Source organism: Eubalaena glacialis, chromosome 8 (genome assembly GCF_028564815.1).
Source record: "Eubalaena glacialis isolate mEubGla1 chromosome 8, mEubGla1.1.hap2.+ XY, whole genome shotgun sequence".
Lineage (NCBI taxonomy): Eukaryota > Metazoa > Chordata > Mammalia > Artiodactyla > Balaenidae > Eubalaena > Eubalaena glacialis.
Window position 1 is genome coordinate 102,084,338 of NC_083723.1, and position 17,377 is coordinate 102,101,714.

A 17,377-nucleotide genomic window follows, 5' to 3' on the forward strand; every position below is an offset into this window, starting at 1 on the left:
GGATCTACAGATTTGAAAACCGGGCAGCCAGTATTGTGTGGAGACCGCTTTCCCAGGCAGTCAAAGATGTATTCAGCTCCTGTTCCACCAACACCAGCCTTTCTCTATGTATTTAGAAACAACACCCAATGTGCAACATGACCAGGGTAAAACGAAATGGGGAATGATGCACTCTTTCTCGGCAGGTATAGTTCCCTCAAATAAAGCGGTATGAGGTGGCCACAGAAAGAGCCTGTGAGCAGTGCACTTTTCATGATCACATCTAGATAAAGAGGAATTGACTGCCTCAGATTTTCTAAGACATGCACTCTCTTCCTCATACAGAACAGCGTGGAGGTCTCAAGAGAATCCTGTAGTGTCTGAAACAATGGATGCTGCGGAGACTGGAGACTGAGGAAGAGCCTGTACGCGTACTACGTTCTTAAATTTATGTAATTTAAAATCTGACAGGAAGATTCTTCCAATATTCACACAGACTACAAAGGGGACAGGGCTCAAATTTGGGCACGATGAACTACTGTCTAGTTGTTGCTCCAGAAATGGAACTTCCCTTACACTTGGGTTCCCGATTAGGGTAAGGCACATACATCACCGCTGGATAAACACTAGGGGTTGACAAACTCTTCTTGTTCAAAACTGAAAAGTGAAAAACAAAAACAAAAATGATGACAATGTAGGGGCTTACTAAACAAAACAAAAGGTAAAGAGAAATCATGAAAATTCATAGTTTTACTTTATTAACTGGCAGACAGCACAGGCCGACATGTGTGGCACTCCCTGCACCTCTGACCCTTACTCTCCTAGACTGGGCGCTTCCCGAAGGAAGAGAAAATGCCTCTCTCACTTTTGTGTCCCTAGAATACCACCAATACCAAAAATTTCTTAAAACATTTCTTAAAAGTTTTTCCTTTAATATGTTTTGAACCAAGAGTGTACATCTCCAAAACAGCAGCATCGGTCTCTTTCATTGTCTCGAACAAGCTGATAATTCGGCGATGGGGCAGATGGGTAGTTAGGTCTGGAGATGTGCTAATATACTCAGGAATTCGAATTTAGAGCTATTATGAGCAGAGGAAATCAGATATTCAATCCTTTTGGCCAATAAGGTGTGAAAAGCCTTTTGGTTCTATCTGCGATGTTACTTCAGATATTTAAGGGAGAACTCACTTGCAGAAAACCCCATACCAGCTTTTGCTCCAGAGTCCTGCAGTGGCTAACAATGCAGCCCCTGAGGAGAGACTACCTGAATTCAAGTGCTGACTGGCATTTAATAATTGTATGCATTTAGTCAAGTCAGCTTATCAGTGAAACCTCAGTTTTCTTATCAGGAAGATGGGTTGTTTTGAAACTAAAATACACATTAAGTGCTTACTTAGTATGGTACTTGGTTTGTAGACAGTCCTAAATATCTGCTATATTGACACACTTGCTTTGATTCTTCCCCCCAAATCATGCCTCAGCTCAACATAGGGCAAATAAATGAAACAGCTGAAATGTGTACATTTATTTATTCTTCACTAATATTGAACTAGGCAGATCTGTATCTCTCAGTCTTCAGCAAATAACATACATAAGTCTTTACATATATACAAATATACAGAAGCATTTGTATAAAACTGAATTTCATGATTTTAAATTTGACAAATATCATCAGGTAAAAAGCAGACTATCATACTGTGTTAATTTCTCATTCAATGTTCAACCTGAAATATAAGTATATTTTACATAAGACCCTAACAAAAAGGGTAACATACGTAAGTCGCTAACATTGCAGATCTGACCACTTGATTAGGTTGAGTAGGAATGGAATAACTTCTAATATCATGTAGAGAAACAAGCAATCAAAGCACATAATTCAGGTCTGAAAAAATGGATTTATCCTCAATTAGTCAAAATCAGCACCCAAAGAAAGCAATTCTGCTACTTCCACTTAAAGCAAATCACTCTTTTCAAGCACACTGTAGCTCACTCAGACAAGCATTTCTTCAAGCAGTACTTGTTCAAGCAGATCCCTTTGCATAAAAACAAAACAGATCAAATCCTTGCACTCAGTAAGAGTGGAAGATTTAAGGTAAGGACATTTCCTAATCCCATATACATGCTAAAGTCATCCAAATTGCTGATATAAAAATCAGGACAGAAAAAGCAGCTCAACCAGGCATGATGGATGGCAGAGAAATCAGTGGCTGATACGTGGAAAAACCAACAGGGAGAGTGATTTTTAGGGTAGGGTAACAAAATAGCTTCTCTGAAAGGAGGAGAGTAAAAAGTAAATGAAAACACAGTCCTTATTTATTCGATGTCTCTCTTTTATATCCCTCACAGCCATCATACTGAATATTTTGAGTAACAGGAACATTTTTAACTTATAAGAGGGTATTAAGATAACACAATGCCTATTTGTCAAAAAATTTTTAAATACTGGTTAAAATGGAAAATAAACTACAGAGCTAAAATCTCTTATGTCTTTTATAGCAATCTCATAGGAAATAGTAATGTTTTCCAAAATTATAGCATTTTACATATGCTAAGTTGAATGTCAAAATTAGATAAGATCTTCCGCAACTGTGGTGTCAAAAATCTGATAGCAAATTTGCTGCTCCGCTCCACTTGTGACATTATACGACTTGATGAAGCATTCCAACCATGGATATGCATCTACAAATCAAAAAAGAAATGCTATTTAACCATTAAAACTAAACAAATAACTCTGAAATATGTATCTAAGCATAATGCTTAGCTAGTAAAATTAACATTTAATTTAGCTTGAAAAGTAAATAAATACACTCACCACATTTACCATTACCTGCTCTTCCAAATACACACAGGATTCATGTTATTGTTTTGTAGCAATTCTGACTAATTTGAATTTTTTCCCAACAACAGGAAAAAGTCATTAAATGTGGGGTTTTTTCAAAATATTTGATAGCAAAGGTAGTAATCTACGTCATTCCCAACTTTTATTCCTTTTTTTTCTGCTGATCGCTTACTGATCTCCCCTGTTTTGTTTTTCTTGGTTGACTGCAAAGAAACCAGCTCACCCTTACATCTGTCTAGTTGAAATTCCCATCAGGTACCAGGTATTGGGTCCAGGCAATGTTGGCAGCCGTAGATGCCATTTCCCAAGCTTTGGTCATGACCACAGTAAATCTGTTTATAACTTCTAGAACAGTTTGTTAATATTTCTTGAAGTTTGAATTTGAAAGACATTTAATATAGTCCTCACTATTCGCAAGGGTCAAGCAAGACAGGCACTCTCCTACACTGCTGGTAGAACCATAAATAGGTAAAATGCTCTTGAAAAGCAATCTGGCAGTATGTATCAAAAGCCTATCGGGCCTATGCTTTTTGATATGGCAGTTTTATTTGCAGAAATTTATCCAAAAGAATCCAAGCAGCCAACAAAAATAGAAGGTGACATCAAATAAAAGTATGTAAGTTAGACTTAGTTATGGATGTACAAAAACTATCTTTTTGAATTGTCATCCAAAGACTGACCAGGGGAAAATAAAACCTGACTTAAAATAACCTATAAACGTTAAACTGACAACAGCTAGATCTGCAGGTGGTAAAATTTGTTACTGATGAAAAACTGTTAGAAGTCAAATTGTCTTAAAATGGCTTAGATCTGCAAGTTTCAATGCAAAGAGAAATAATGGCCACAAAAGGAAAAATCAGTGGCAGTAGGTGTAATCAATACAATTTGACCTGAAGACTGGTTGATGAATCAAATGTTACACAGAAAACAACTAAAGCTGACAAAAATATTTAGTAAAATAAAAACTTGTAAAATCTGAAACTAGTTAATATTGAATAGACAATTCATCAATGAATTAAACAGGCTAAATGAGTTTGTTGTAGGAAATGTTTCTTGTCAACATTTCATCCCTGTTGGTTTAATTTCAACTGTTTGTATGCATAAGCATCATATCAAATGTGCTTGTGATCAAAATTGCCTCCCCCTTGTTATATCAATATTTCAAAATATTTTTAAAAACTTTTTTCATTTCAGGAATTATGATTCATACCTATTTTATCCCTGCCACTATCTTCATCAATAGGTAGATCGTACAGTATTAATCAATCACTACTTAGTAATTTATTTGGATTCAGATTTCAAAGTTTTTAATACCTCTAAAAGTCCATAGCTTAGCCATACGCTAGGTATTATTTCAAGAAAAAGAATGAATGGATTGTTAAATATTACTGCCTACCAATTTTTACTCCTGGAGGACAAAACATATCCATGATCATATCCATACTTTGCTGAAGGCCATCATTCATTAGGACTTCTGATGCTGGAATCTGGAAAAATTTTTCCTTAAGCAAAATATGAAGAAACAAGGAAATGATCTTTATCTTCTTCAGAAGTTATAATTAATACAAAATTATTTGATTATCTAATTTAAATAATCTAGACTATTTCACACTATCAATATCGTAGAATTCATAAACTAGAGTGCTAGTCTAAACTCTAAAATCTGATTTACTACTTTAATCTAAAAACAGCTATGATACATATATATTAAATCAAGTTAAACCACTCTGACTTAATGATAAGAATAATGATTAGAATACAGTGAGGCTTACTATTCTCTTGATAGCATATGTATTGAGCACCTACAATGTCTAAGTATTAAGTTTAAAAGAGTTTAATATATAGTATATATTTATTTGTTTAATTTTTTTTTCTCCTCTCCTATTTATAAGTTCCAGGAGAGAAAGGATTTTGCTTGTTTCTCTCATTGCTATATCCCCATCACAAAGAGCAGCATTTGGCATACAGTAAGTGCTCATTAAATACTTATTTAATAAATGGATAAATAATTTATTTAGGCAGGAGAAAAACTGTCCTCAACCTTACCCCAGATCTTTCCCAATGTGTGTAGTAAAAAATTTAACCTCATTGGCCTTTGCCCTCGGTTTCTGAGAGGTAATCTCTAAGCCCCTGGAATGTCATGCCTCATAGGAGTGTTCTTTTTTGCCTGGAGACCCTGGGTCACTCTAACATTGTGATTTAGGGTGGGGAGTTTGGAGCATGTGGTTTTAACTTGACCACTGGAGGGGCTGAAGATTGAGATCAGTCACATGGGCAGCCAACCATGACTACTTGATGAAGCTCCAAAAAAAACTCTGGACACTAAGGCTCAGTTGCGCTTCCCTGGTTGGCAATACCTCACGTGTACTGTTACATATCATTTCCAGGAAAGTAACACTGTCCACTACTCCATGGGAAGAGAACAAACGGAAGCTCCATGTTAGAAACTTTCCTGGACTCTGCCCTATGTACCTCTTCCCTTGAGGATTTTAACCTATATCCTTTAGCTGTAATAAACGGTTAACAGTGAGCATATTAGCTTTCAATAAGTTCTGTGAGTCTTTCTAGTGAATTATCAAAACTAAGGGTGCTCTTGGGGACCTCTGAACTTTCAACTGGTGTCAGAAGTAAGGGTGGTCTTGGGAACCTCCAAACTTGGCACTGTCAGAAATGAAGGTGGTCTTGTGGACAGCTACCTAGCTTCACACATAACAACTATCTCCCTATCAAAGTAATTTCATTCTCTCTAATATGAAATGTGGAGGCTTAAAAAGCCCAGTGAAATGCTAATAGATAATGCCTGAGGGTGTGACCACACCTCTGCCTTTGGCTCCTGGAGTAGAACTTCCTCAATTTTTCATTATTCACATATTAAGATTTACAGTGTCAAATCAAAAGAGAGAGAAATACATAGACAATTTAAGATTTATGTGCTTGTCTTTTATTTATTCTTCCGAGTTGCCTTAAATCTTCTCAGTAACAAAGTAGGCATGAATAAATATATTAAAATTTTAAAAAGTACTATTTTTTAATTAGAAGTATCTTCACTACCTCTATTACTTACAGAATCCATGAGGTAAGCTTCCAATACTCCTGTTCCATCGTCAAGAGTAAATGTCATCACAAACACATGTTGGAGAGGTACAATACCCAGTACTAATGAAGGAAAAAAGTTGAAACCATATGAATCTCCTATGCCTTAATCAAAGTAAAGAAAAAATTGTTTTATGATATTAGATACCTGTTAGTCTTGTTTACTAAAATAACTCAAGAGATTAAAAAAACTTATCCCTTTTTGTTCTCTAATACCAATATATTAAGCTCATTTTAGAAGGTAATTTTGGAACATTACACTACACCTGTATAGGGATAATGACTCATGAGCAATAGTATCTTTTTTAAATTAAATATTAATACAGCATTATCTTTAAAATGAGTTGATCTTGATAGAAAACATAAAAAACATAAAAACCAATTCATGAAAGGCAATTCAGAAACAGCATACAGTTCAATAGTTAGGATTTTTTAACATGTCTCTCTCCTTTGTATTTTAAGCATAGGGATCGATTATTTTTTAAGAGATATCATCTGGTTGAATGATGTGAGAATCTGAGATTTCATAATTTGGTAAGATGAGGAAAAAGGAAGAAATTAAAGAGATGCTAACTCATATGAAAATTTATAGGTTAAAATGAACATCTTACATTGTGTCTGGAAATGGAAGACATTCAATATGCTTATATAATGGAATATTGTCTTCCATTTGTGGAATCCATATTCAGTAATAAAGGGAGCAAGTAAAACAAATAAATTAGGGCATTCAGACATGAGAGAAATTGCTAATACAGAGGAATTGATTTTTAAGATTCAGAAGTTCTCGATAGGCATAAACTGTGAGTTAAAACCAAGAAGGATGAACATAAAACCTACCCCGAGGGACCATACAAGCAAACAAAAAACTACATTTAGTACAGGATGAGGAGACCAAGCTTGAAGCACATAGTAAGAAGCTCATGCAAAAGTAACCTGGAATTTCACTGGACCACAAACAAAATATGAGTTAGCAGTATTATATAGCTGGATTAAAAGAGAAAGAAAACAAAACCAAGTATACAAATAAATATCCACACAATAAAATTTTCAGGCAAGTAGGAGCAGTATTTGAGTACCAAACTTTGAGAAGAGCACTGGTAAAATGGAATGTTTACTGAGGAGGAGAAATAAAATAGTAAGGAACGTGGGGAAGTACCAAAGGAAGTGAGGGTACCTGCTTGGAGAAATAAAGACTCAATGAAGACTTGACAGATTATCTTCAAATGTACAGTTTGTTGATTTTATAGAAGAGGGAACAGATGTACTTTAATTCTAGTACACAGAATGTGGCCAATGTTAAAATTATAGGTAAGCAGATTTTGCCTCACTGTTAAGTACTGCACCTAAAAAGTAAGATATGTTACCTTGCAATGTAATGAGTCCCCAGTCACTGAAGAGTTTTAAGCCAAGGCTGGATAACCACAGTTAATAACGTGATATAAAAAGATTCTTGTTGTTCCAGCTAAAGACTTGTATTGGGTAAAAAGTTGTAATAGCTATCTCTACAACTCTTTCCAATCCCAAGATACTATAAACTGGAGAGATTTTTCACAAGTTGTATTTATGATTACTAAATTACTGAAAATTAAAATGTAATAATTGAAAAACATTGGCAGATGCTTGAAAGTAAGTTTTCAATTATTTTAAACATTTATACTTTTATTATGACCACTGTGAATGGTTTTGCTTAAGGACAATTAAACTTTAGTTCAGCCTTTGCTCTGGTTTTACAATATCCACAAATATTGAAATATTCTCAGTGAGATCACCTTATACAAAGACAGTTACAATGACAGGACACAGAAACTTAGCTAACCTTCTGCCACAGAAGAAGGAATCCACGATGTTTTATCAACCAGGGAATTTAGATTCTGTATTGGTCTCAAACTAGAACACTGTTTACATCTGAAATTAATAAAAGAAAAAAATGATTTATTATAAGTAATTATTACAACTCATTTAATTATTATAACATTTTTGCCATTCAAGCATGCAGTTTAAAAAGTATATTACTAAACAAAAGAGCACTGCACTTCCTGTATTGTAATGTGCATATTACAAACAGAATTATTAAAAAAATAAGCTTCTTACAATAGAAGCAATCTAAAAAGATAGTACAGTTCAGAATAAACAACTCTAAGTTGACAATGAGAGAGGTTCCAGGTGCAGATTGTTAATTAATTTGGCTAATTTCCTTATCTGGTAAAACAAAAAGTCTGAAGAGACAAACTCTAAGGACTCTTTCATTTTATGGCTCTGTGAACAATATGGAATAGCCAAGGTCTTAATTTTATAAATATAGCCAACAGGAGAAAATTATTCTAAGGAAGTCAGTACTAGCACATATTTAGAGGATCACAGTTTATGATGCCTAGTACTATAGTTATCCTTTGTATACAAATCAATCTAAAATTACATAATACACTAAAATTGCCTATCATCTAGTATAGGTATTTTGCTTTACTTACATACAAACATTTTAAGTACAAGCAATTTACTTTTTACTATATGTATTAATGTTTAGGAGATGTTGATGAGAAAATATGCTTGGATAAAAATATAAAAATCAACATTCAAAAGGTTCATGCAGATTCCTTTTCATTTGCAATCTGGGGGAAAACAGAGGGTAACTATATTAAATGTTATCCCCTTCCACTCTTTAAATACATAAAAGTTTTTTCTTTAACAGAAAAAGGTAATTGAATGACGAGTATTAGTTTCTTAAAAAAAAAAAAAGGCTGTGATATTAAACTTTAGACATTGATAAAGCAAGTATACAAATTAAAAATTAAGTGTACAAATTAAAAATTAAGAGTAATAAGCATAAATTAGAGAATTCATTACTTCCGAAGTAATAAAAGAGGAAAAAGGAGAAAAATGAGAACATTTTTATAAATTAATCCAATAGAAGACTGGAAAAAAAATATAAAGTAATAACAAAAAAAAGGGTGGGAAGAGAAACAATAATAATATAAGTGGAAAACAACAAGAAATACAGTATAGAAATAAAACCTAAATATTTCAGTAATTAACATATTTTAAACTCATCTATTAAAAAACAACTAAAATCTACTGATAAGTATTTATTTATGAGACCTACTAAAATATAACAACAAAGAAACATAAAAGCAACGGGATGAGAATAAGATACACCATGCAATTACCAACCAAAAAAACTCTAATATAGTAACAAGAAAACGAGAAAAAAATAAACCTTACAGCAAAAAATCACGATTAAAGATGAAGTCATTACATAAGGATATACAGTACAATGAATGAATTCACCAGAAGATGAAATACTGAACCTGAATGAGCAAGCAAAAAGGACTCAAAACATATAAAGCACACATTGACAGAATAATAGGTCACAAACCTACAATCACAGAGGACATTTAGCACAGTCTCTAAGAAGTGATTAGACAGATAAAATTACAAAGGAAAGATAAGTTTTGGATACGATTACAAGCTTGTCTAATGGACATAACTAAACACTATTAAACACTAAACACAACTGTTAAAGAATACACCTTCTTTTTAAAATCTATGTAATACGTACAAATTATGAACAAACACATTCTAGGATAAAGCAAAACTAAACAAATCTCAAAGAATCATTATGAAATGCATCACGCTACTTGGTTAAAAAGTAATCTAACTAAAATACAAACAAAAGCATAGCACCTAAAATGAGTGTGTGGAAAAATTTAAAATACACAGTGAAATAATTCATGGGCCAAAGAAATCATAATAGGAATTGCGAAACATTTAGAAGTGACAAGAAAAACACTATGTATCAAATCTTTGGTTAAAGCTATGTCTATTTTCTCAGGAGGTATATTACAGACTTAAATACAAATATTTAAAAACATATTAAAAAATAATGAATTAAGTGAGGTAAGCATTCAATTAAAAACATTACAAAAAAGAAATACCAAGGAAACCTATAGAAAGTAAAGGAAGAAAACAAAGTTAAGAACAATAATAAAAAAATAGAGAGCATCAACAAAAACAAAAGCTAGTTGCTTTGGCAAAAAAGTCCAAGGGAAAAAAAGGAGCAAATAATATGAAGTGGATTCAAGAACAGATGAAGAGGAGATTTAAAAATCAGAAAGTACTATGAATTATTTTATCTCAATAAATTTAAATTTAAAAGATAAATGAAATACTTCTCTAGAAAACTTTCATTAATAGATTCAAGAAGAAACAAATCCTTGAAAGATGTGTAACTAGTAAGAAACTGAAGCATTAGTTTCTGTTCCATTAAAAAAGCATCAGAAAAAAAAAAAAAAAAAAGCATCAGATCCAGAAATCTAGGTAAAGTTTTGCAAAAACTTTGCCTTGTCAAACATTTTGGTAAATATGACTATATTAATATTTGAAAAATCTGTAAAACAAAAGGAAGCATAGAGTTAAAAAGTACAGGACAGACTAGAAGTTTGATGAAATGCACATAACTGACAAATGTTTAGTATCTCTCATACAGAAAGAATTTTTACAATCACCTAAACACACACACAAGAACCAAAACAGAGACCAGTAATTGAATAGAAAAATGTGAATATGGAATTCACAGAAGAGAAAACCTAAATAGCCAATAAACATGAGACTTGTTTAAACTCCCTAGTCATCTAGGAAATGCAAACAAAAACAACATAGATACTATTTGATGCTCATCAGTCTAACAAAATTACAAGGTAGACTAATACCAAGAGCTAACCGTGGAAGAGAACCCGGGGTAAACAAATTTTTACACACTGCTGATTGGACCATAAAATGTTACAATCATTAGAAAAACAATTTGGTATTTTCCAATAAAGCAGAAAATATTCTATAATCCAAGGTTTCTCAAAGCAGAGCACTTCCAGGGTGATTGTTTGATCAAGTGGAAACAGAGATTCTATCTATATTGCCTCCTTCCAAACCTAGACATCTGTTTCTAGCTCCTAATGTATTCTGGTATCTTCCAGTTTCTCAGTGGCAACTCATTTATAACTTTGTGGCACAGAAATTCTGGAATTCAATCACTTAACTTTTACTAGGATACAGCTCTGAACTTTCTCTGTAACTAATACCTAAATTGTTATGAAAGAAAGCAAATGAATATTAGCCTTTGGGACAGCCTTAAACCTAGCATACTGTAGGCACTCAATATATACGGTATCCAAAGAATAGATATATACCAAAAAATCTAGTACCTATAAATTGGTACTAAATAAGTATCCACTGAATATATAGTAACAAGTGGAATAAAATAATAAATAAAATTTAAAATTCCCAGAATTCCCATTATTGAAAACATACCCATAGTGATGTATTTTTCCTTGTATAAGGAATGGTGCTGAAAGGTCGAGGACTTCCAGGTCTTCATGGCCAGATCTCACAGGAATTACACTATGAAACTTGTTTGAGAGTTTGCAGATTTCATTAAGTGTACCTCCTATTAAAAGAGAACAAGTAAACCCTTCAAGTAGTACAAATATAAAGTAAGCAAACTGGGGTACTTATTAAGTAACACATGAGCAACAGTAAAGGACTAAAGGGATCGACAGAAAAAGACAACAAATACCATGAATTTAAGAGATTTAATGCACTTATACATTTATTGTTAAAAATAATAATTTGTAAGCTTAGGATCCTATTCATTGATTAAAGAAACCACTGAGCAAAAATGCTGAGATTTGAGCAAAATATAAGGTTTGTGAAATATGAACCGTCTTTTAAAATTTATACAAATTGCTCTTTATGCCAGGAATACTTCGGTTCAAATGATCTAAAAAGAACAAAGTTGAGAGTCAAAATATGACAGGATTCCCATTATTAAATTTGCTATTTACTACTAATGTCTAGGCAAATTTAGTCTTGAGTTTGAAATAAATCTTTTCAGTTTAACACTGAATTTAAATATAGATGCAAACAGTTTATGTAATAGGAATTCCTGTAGAGTGTTTATTCATTTTTCCTATGAAAACCATCACAGTTACCCTAATGCTATGACAGGGTGGGTATTAAAACCATCATGTTGGCTGAGAAGAAAGAGTATGCTCAACGGTGCACCATTATTAAAAGGCAGCATTCTCTCTGATTACTCAAACCTACCGGTACCGTTTCTGGTGTACTTTTCACTTAGATTGATAATTCTTCCTCTCCAGGGAAAGAGAATATGATTTATAAAAATACTTCTGAGTATTTCCTAAAATTTGTGTAAAATTTGTAATGTTAAAATTCAACTGTGAGGGGGAAGCATTTCTGGCATAGCAGAGTAAGAACGTCCAAAAATACACTTCTCCATAATACCAAAAACAACTTTGGCAAAAATTGTCAAATTCAACTTTTTCAGAACTCTAGAAATTAACCAAAGGCTTGCAACAATCCAAGGAGTGTTTATTCAAAAAAAGTGGATAAATCTTTTAAGAACAGCAAGTTTCATGGCGTTTTAACTTGCCCAGCTCCCATACCTCTTCCCTCAGCTCTGTGATAGCTGGCAACCACAGGTTTGCCATGTCATCCTACAGTTAGATCTTAGCCTATGCTTAGAGTTATAATACTCAGAAATATGATAAAATAAAAATAGCTTACATTTTGATGAAACCCTTTTAAAGTGCTTTCACATACACTTTCATTTGACTTTATTAAAAGGCTCTGTAAGGCAAACTGTCACTACTTTGGATGTACTTATATATTCAATAAATATTTACTGAGAGCCAGTTACATGCCAGGTTTACTACTCTAGGTGCTGAAGATACATAGATTAAAAGAACATGTATTCTGACCTTGGGGAACTTACATTCTAATAAAGAAACAAATCTATAAACAGACAGATAAAACACAAATATAATATAAGAAGTGCTCTACTAGAAGTTCATACAGTTTGCAATAAGAACCACTCAAATCTGCCTGATAAATCAGGAAAGTGCTTGATGCATGTAGGTGTTCGTTAAATATTTTATATGAATTGCTGAATAAAGGGAATTATTGAGTTTACTTCTGAAGACGTATTAGAGCAGAATTTCTCAGAACAGTGATGGAATGGCAAAGAGGCACAGAGGAATATACTAGGTTTAGGAATTATCACCAGTTCAATATGGCTAGAGGGTGGGATGGGAATTGCGATAGGAGGTGAGGCTGAAAGTTTGAGGGTTGACTGGTAATTAAAGATAGGATCAGGAACTAAGGGGACTTCTTTATTCAAGCTTCCTTTGGACCGTCAAGGCCAACTTGGCTTCAGCATAGAATTCTGTGGGAGGCAGCAAAGCACAGAAGGACCCGAAGGCATACTTGACATCCTCTTAGTTGGCCCAACAAGGACAGTTCTAATAAAGCCTGATAGGATCACAGCTTTATTTTATTTTTAGGCCATATAAATAGATTTACTCCATATGTATGTGTGTGTGTGTCTGTGTCCTTCTGTTTTTACATCTATCTCCTGGTACAGATTAAAATACTGCTAATGGAATAAGATGTCACATTTCATTCATCAAAATGGACAAATTTTTTAAAGTTCTAGTATATTATGAGGAGGGTAGGTGAACAGATAATCTCACATGCTGCTAAAGCATGTGCACATTATGATAACTTGACTAGAAAGTAAATGGGCAACATTCACTTAATTCCTTGTGCCCAATTACACTTCAGGGGGGAGATAAAGTTCATCACAGAGTTGCTATGTAAGAAACTGGAAGCAATTCAGTTTCACCACCCAACTACCTGTACTAGGAAAGACATTTATCTCCTCTGTGGTTCAGTTTTTTCTCATGTATAAAAAACAGCTTATAATAGTACCAACTTCACAGGATTGTTGTGATGATAAAATTAATTAAAATAGCTTCTGGTATGCTATAAATGTATTAAAACAAGTGATGTTCATAAAAATAATATCAATGTTTATATACATGTGTATTCGCATATATACATTATTTTCTAAAACGATTATGTGTTACTTTTATAGACAGAAAAATGCCAGGAATAAAAATGATCATAATCCATTGTAATAGAGATCAGTTCATTCACAAAACGAAAGATTTCTCTAATGCATATTAAAGATGATGGTCCCCTTTTATTATGGATTATTAGATAAATATTAGATAAAAATAAGACAAAAGTATAATATGTCAGGTTATCTTTACTTGATTTAGCTATCAATAGATGACTTTCATTTTATTTTTATGAAACAAGAGTGACATCCAGAGGCCAAGATAACAGCAACTATACATAACAAGCAGCTTCTTGATTACTACTCAGCTCAGCAATCACCTTGGGTCTCATTAAGATGACATGTAGGAATCCAACAAGATGGACAAATGCAAACCCTTGAGTTTAATGTGTAATTTCAAAATGTCATTCAGATAAATTTATACATATATGTGTATATGTATATATTTGAATCTAGTTGCTATATATATTACATTATTTGAAGTTTAAATTAACAATATTTTGACTTTATATATCCCAGGTTGCCCCTAAAATATATTTAACAATAATCAATCAGAGAAACACATAAACAAAAGCTATATTCTAATAGAACAGCAACTTAAATATCATACCTTCTATCAAAATTAGACAGTCATTTGAAAGTGGGAGAATACCATTATTTTTCACAAAATGAACAGCTACTTTTCGTTCTCCTTGATCTTTAGTGGTCCAGATTTTTGAATCATATAATGATGTATTTTGTAGTTTGCTATCTGGGGTTTTGGTTGCACCCTCTTGCAAAATTATATCCAAATCACCCTCATGTGGAACTTCTTGCCTAAAATCATTGACGACGAAATAATACAAAAACAATTGGTATAAGCTTGGAAATTCAAATTTAACAAACTATCCAATAAAAAAATTGTTTATATGCTTATGAACCAGCTACTTATTTTAAAACATGGAGATAATTCACTCTGCAGATTACATGACTCATTCAATAGAAAGATATTTGATGACATTTTATGGCTAATTAGATCCATATCATAATTACATTAACCACCAGCAATTTCCTTGCCTGGTTTTGTGACACCATTATTTCTAGCACCAAACTGTTCTCCTCTGTAAGGAATGCTAAACTTCCCAGCAGGAGCCCCGTCTTCACTCCAGCTAAATATCCACTTACCACTTAAGTAATATCACTTTCATAGGGTACCTACTTTACAAACCAATATTCCATTTGATTCCTTTTAATCTAGAATATAATTTTCAAAAGTCATATGGTAAAATATGATACAGTAGAAATCGCATAATCTAGAATCAAAAGGTCTGTTTCCTTGTTTTGGTTCTGTCACCAATCAGCTGTGTAAATTTAGGTAAAACCTCTTAACATTTCTAAGATGATTTCCCTATTTGTTTAAAAAATTATCATAGAGGGTGGTTTTGTTTGGCAAAGCTATATGATTTTTACAGAATTTTACGAACTATAATTTGATAATACTTCAAGAACTATCTAAAATCTGTACTTATATTTTAATTCCAACTACCATTTCAAGCCCAAATGGGTAGAAGATGGTCCCCTGTTTTATATAAGGAGATCTGATGATCAAAAATCTCCACAAACAGTATTATACTTAGATTGTGGAGGGGAAAATATATGTACATTAGTGTACACAGCACACACACAATGTACACACACATAAATATAACGGAGATGTATATACATGTTCATGTTACATATATAGAGGGAAGACAGTCAAATTGCATAAAAAAGAGGAAGAGGGATTAAAAATAATTTTCAGAATATGTCTTGAGTTAGTAAGTACATACTCATTCTAATGTCTTATAAATTTATTTACTTATTTATAAAATAATTGATGTTTAGCATAAAGCTTTTGAGGAACTGAGAAATCCTTAATTACCAACAAAAGTTCAAATTATGTCCACTATATGGTAGTTATTAAGCAGGACAGGAATATTTCCAACAAGGCTTTCTCTTAACACTTGATTAGGAATTTCAACTAACCAGAAATCTTTTCTATTTAAGGATTTTAGCTAATAATGGTTTACTTTCAAGATTTTTTTGTGACAAATGAGAAAGTCTCCCCAAATATTTTCTTCTTTTTTTTTATTATTATATTTATTTATTTATTTTTTTATTGGAGTATAATTGCTTTACAAAGTTGTGTTAGTTTCTGCCGCACAGCGAAGTGAATCAGCCATATGCATACACACATCCCCTCCCACTTGGACCTCCCCTCGGCCCCAGCCCACCCAACTAGGCCATCACAGAGAACCCAGCTGAGCTCCCTGTGCTATACAGCTTTTCACAGTTATTATTTGTTTGCATTTATCAGAGCTACTAAATTGAATTTCAGATCTGAAAACAGCAGCTACTTTTAATTATTATTACTAAGAAACATCAAAAGGATTTATTTTCTAAGAATTAGTGTTTTCTCTTAAAAAGATTACCATTCTTTCAAAATACAATACATTAAAATCACAATTTACTCATTGTCAGGACTTAAACTGACACATAAGAAAACATATATACACAAATTTCATGAAATGAAAACTTTGGTTTTGTTATGGAAAATACTTACAGTGAATGACACTTAAGACAATAAAGTTTAACAGACTGAAAGAGTCTTCTGGGCTTATATGACCTCAATTTTGCTCGGATACGATATTGTTGAGGAGCTTTTTGTTTCAGAATAGCACACAGTGGGGTTTTCTCCAAATACTGATGATCCGTAAGTACTATAAAGAATTTTTGAATTAAGTTAGAGAAATCTGCAAGGATATATGTATATTCCTGACATGAATCCCCCTGAAACAAACATACACAATCAAATCTAATTAAGTTGTATTAATTGTCAATTTTGGTAACATTTTGTCAAATTTATCATCATCTCCATCTGTCATTATCTCCATCTCTCCATATATACATAAACCTTGCAGATACGTGATAGTAACTTCCAGACATTTTGCCCCTTTATCCCTAGTACTTCAGTATGTATTTCACAAGAACAAGCAATTTCATTAACATATTACAATGTAATTTTCAACATCAGAACATTAAACATTGATTATCACTGAATCAACAGACATTATTCAAATTTCTCCAACTATCCCCATAATGCTCTTACTTAGCATTTTATTTTCAGGTCTAGGACCCAATCCTGAACCATGTGTAGCATTTATTTTTCCTGTCTCCTTGGAGTCCTTCAGTGTAGAGAATGGTTCCTCAGCTCTTCTTTGTCTTTCAGGACGCTAATATATTTGAGGAGTAGAGGCCATTTATTTGGGTGTGTCTGGTTTTTCTCATGATCAGATACCAATTACACATTTTTGGTAGGAATACTACTGTGTAAGTGATATTGTGGCCTTCTCATTGCATGACATCAAAAGGTACGTGATATCAGTGTTTTCATTCCTGGGTATGTTAACTTTGCTCAGCTGATTAAGGTGGTGTTCAGCAGGTTTTTCCACTATAAACTTATTATTTCCCCCTTTACAACTAATAAGAAAGTATTTGATAAAATATAAATATCCCAA

At 32.9% G+C, this 17,377-nt stretch overlaps 1 protein-coding gene across 2 annotated transcripts in view; it reads right to left on the minus strand.

Annotated features, from left to right (window-relative positions):
- Positions 1-1,536: 1,536 nt before the first annotated feature.
- The window catches only part of POT1 (protection of telomeres 1), an 88,740-nt gene continuing 72,899 nt past the window's right edge, over positions 1,537-17,377 (minus strand). For both annotated transcript variants that reach the window (XM_061198009.1, XM_061198010.1), the window contains 7 exons: positions 16,423-16,579; positions 14,452-14,657; positions 11,213-11,348; positions 7,728-7,816; positions 5,883-5,974; positions 4,215-4,320; positions 1,537-2,658 (listed from right to left, as the gene is read on the minus strand). In XM_061198009.1, the coding sequence (XP_061053992.1) occupies positions 2,546-2,658; positions 4,215-4,320; positions 5,883-5,974; positions 7,728-7,816; positions 11,213-11,348; positions 14,452-14,657; positions 16,423-16,579 (899 nt within the window). In that variant the 3' untranslated portion in view covers positions 1,537-2,545. The remainder of the gene's footprint in view (positions 2,659-4,214; positions 4,321-5,882; positions 5,975-7,727; positions 7,817-11,212; positions 11,349-14,451; positions 14,658-16,422; positions 16,580-17,377) is intronic.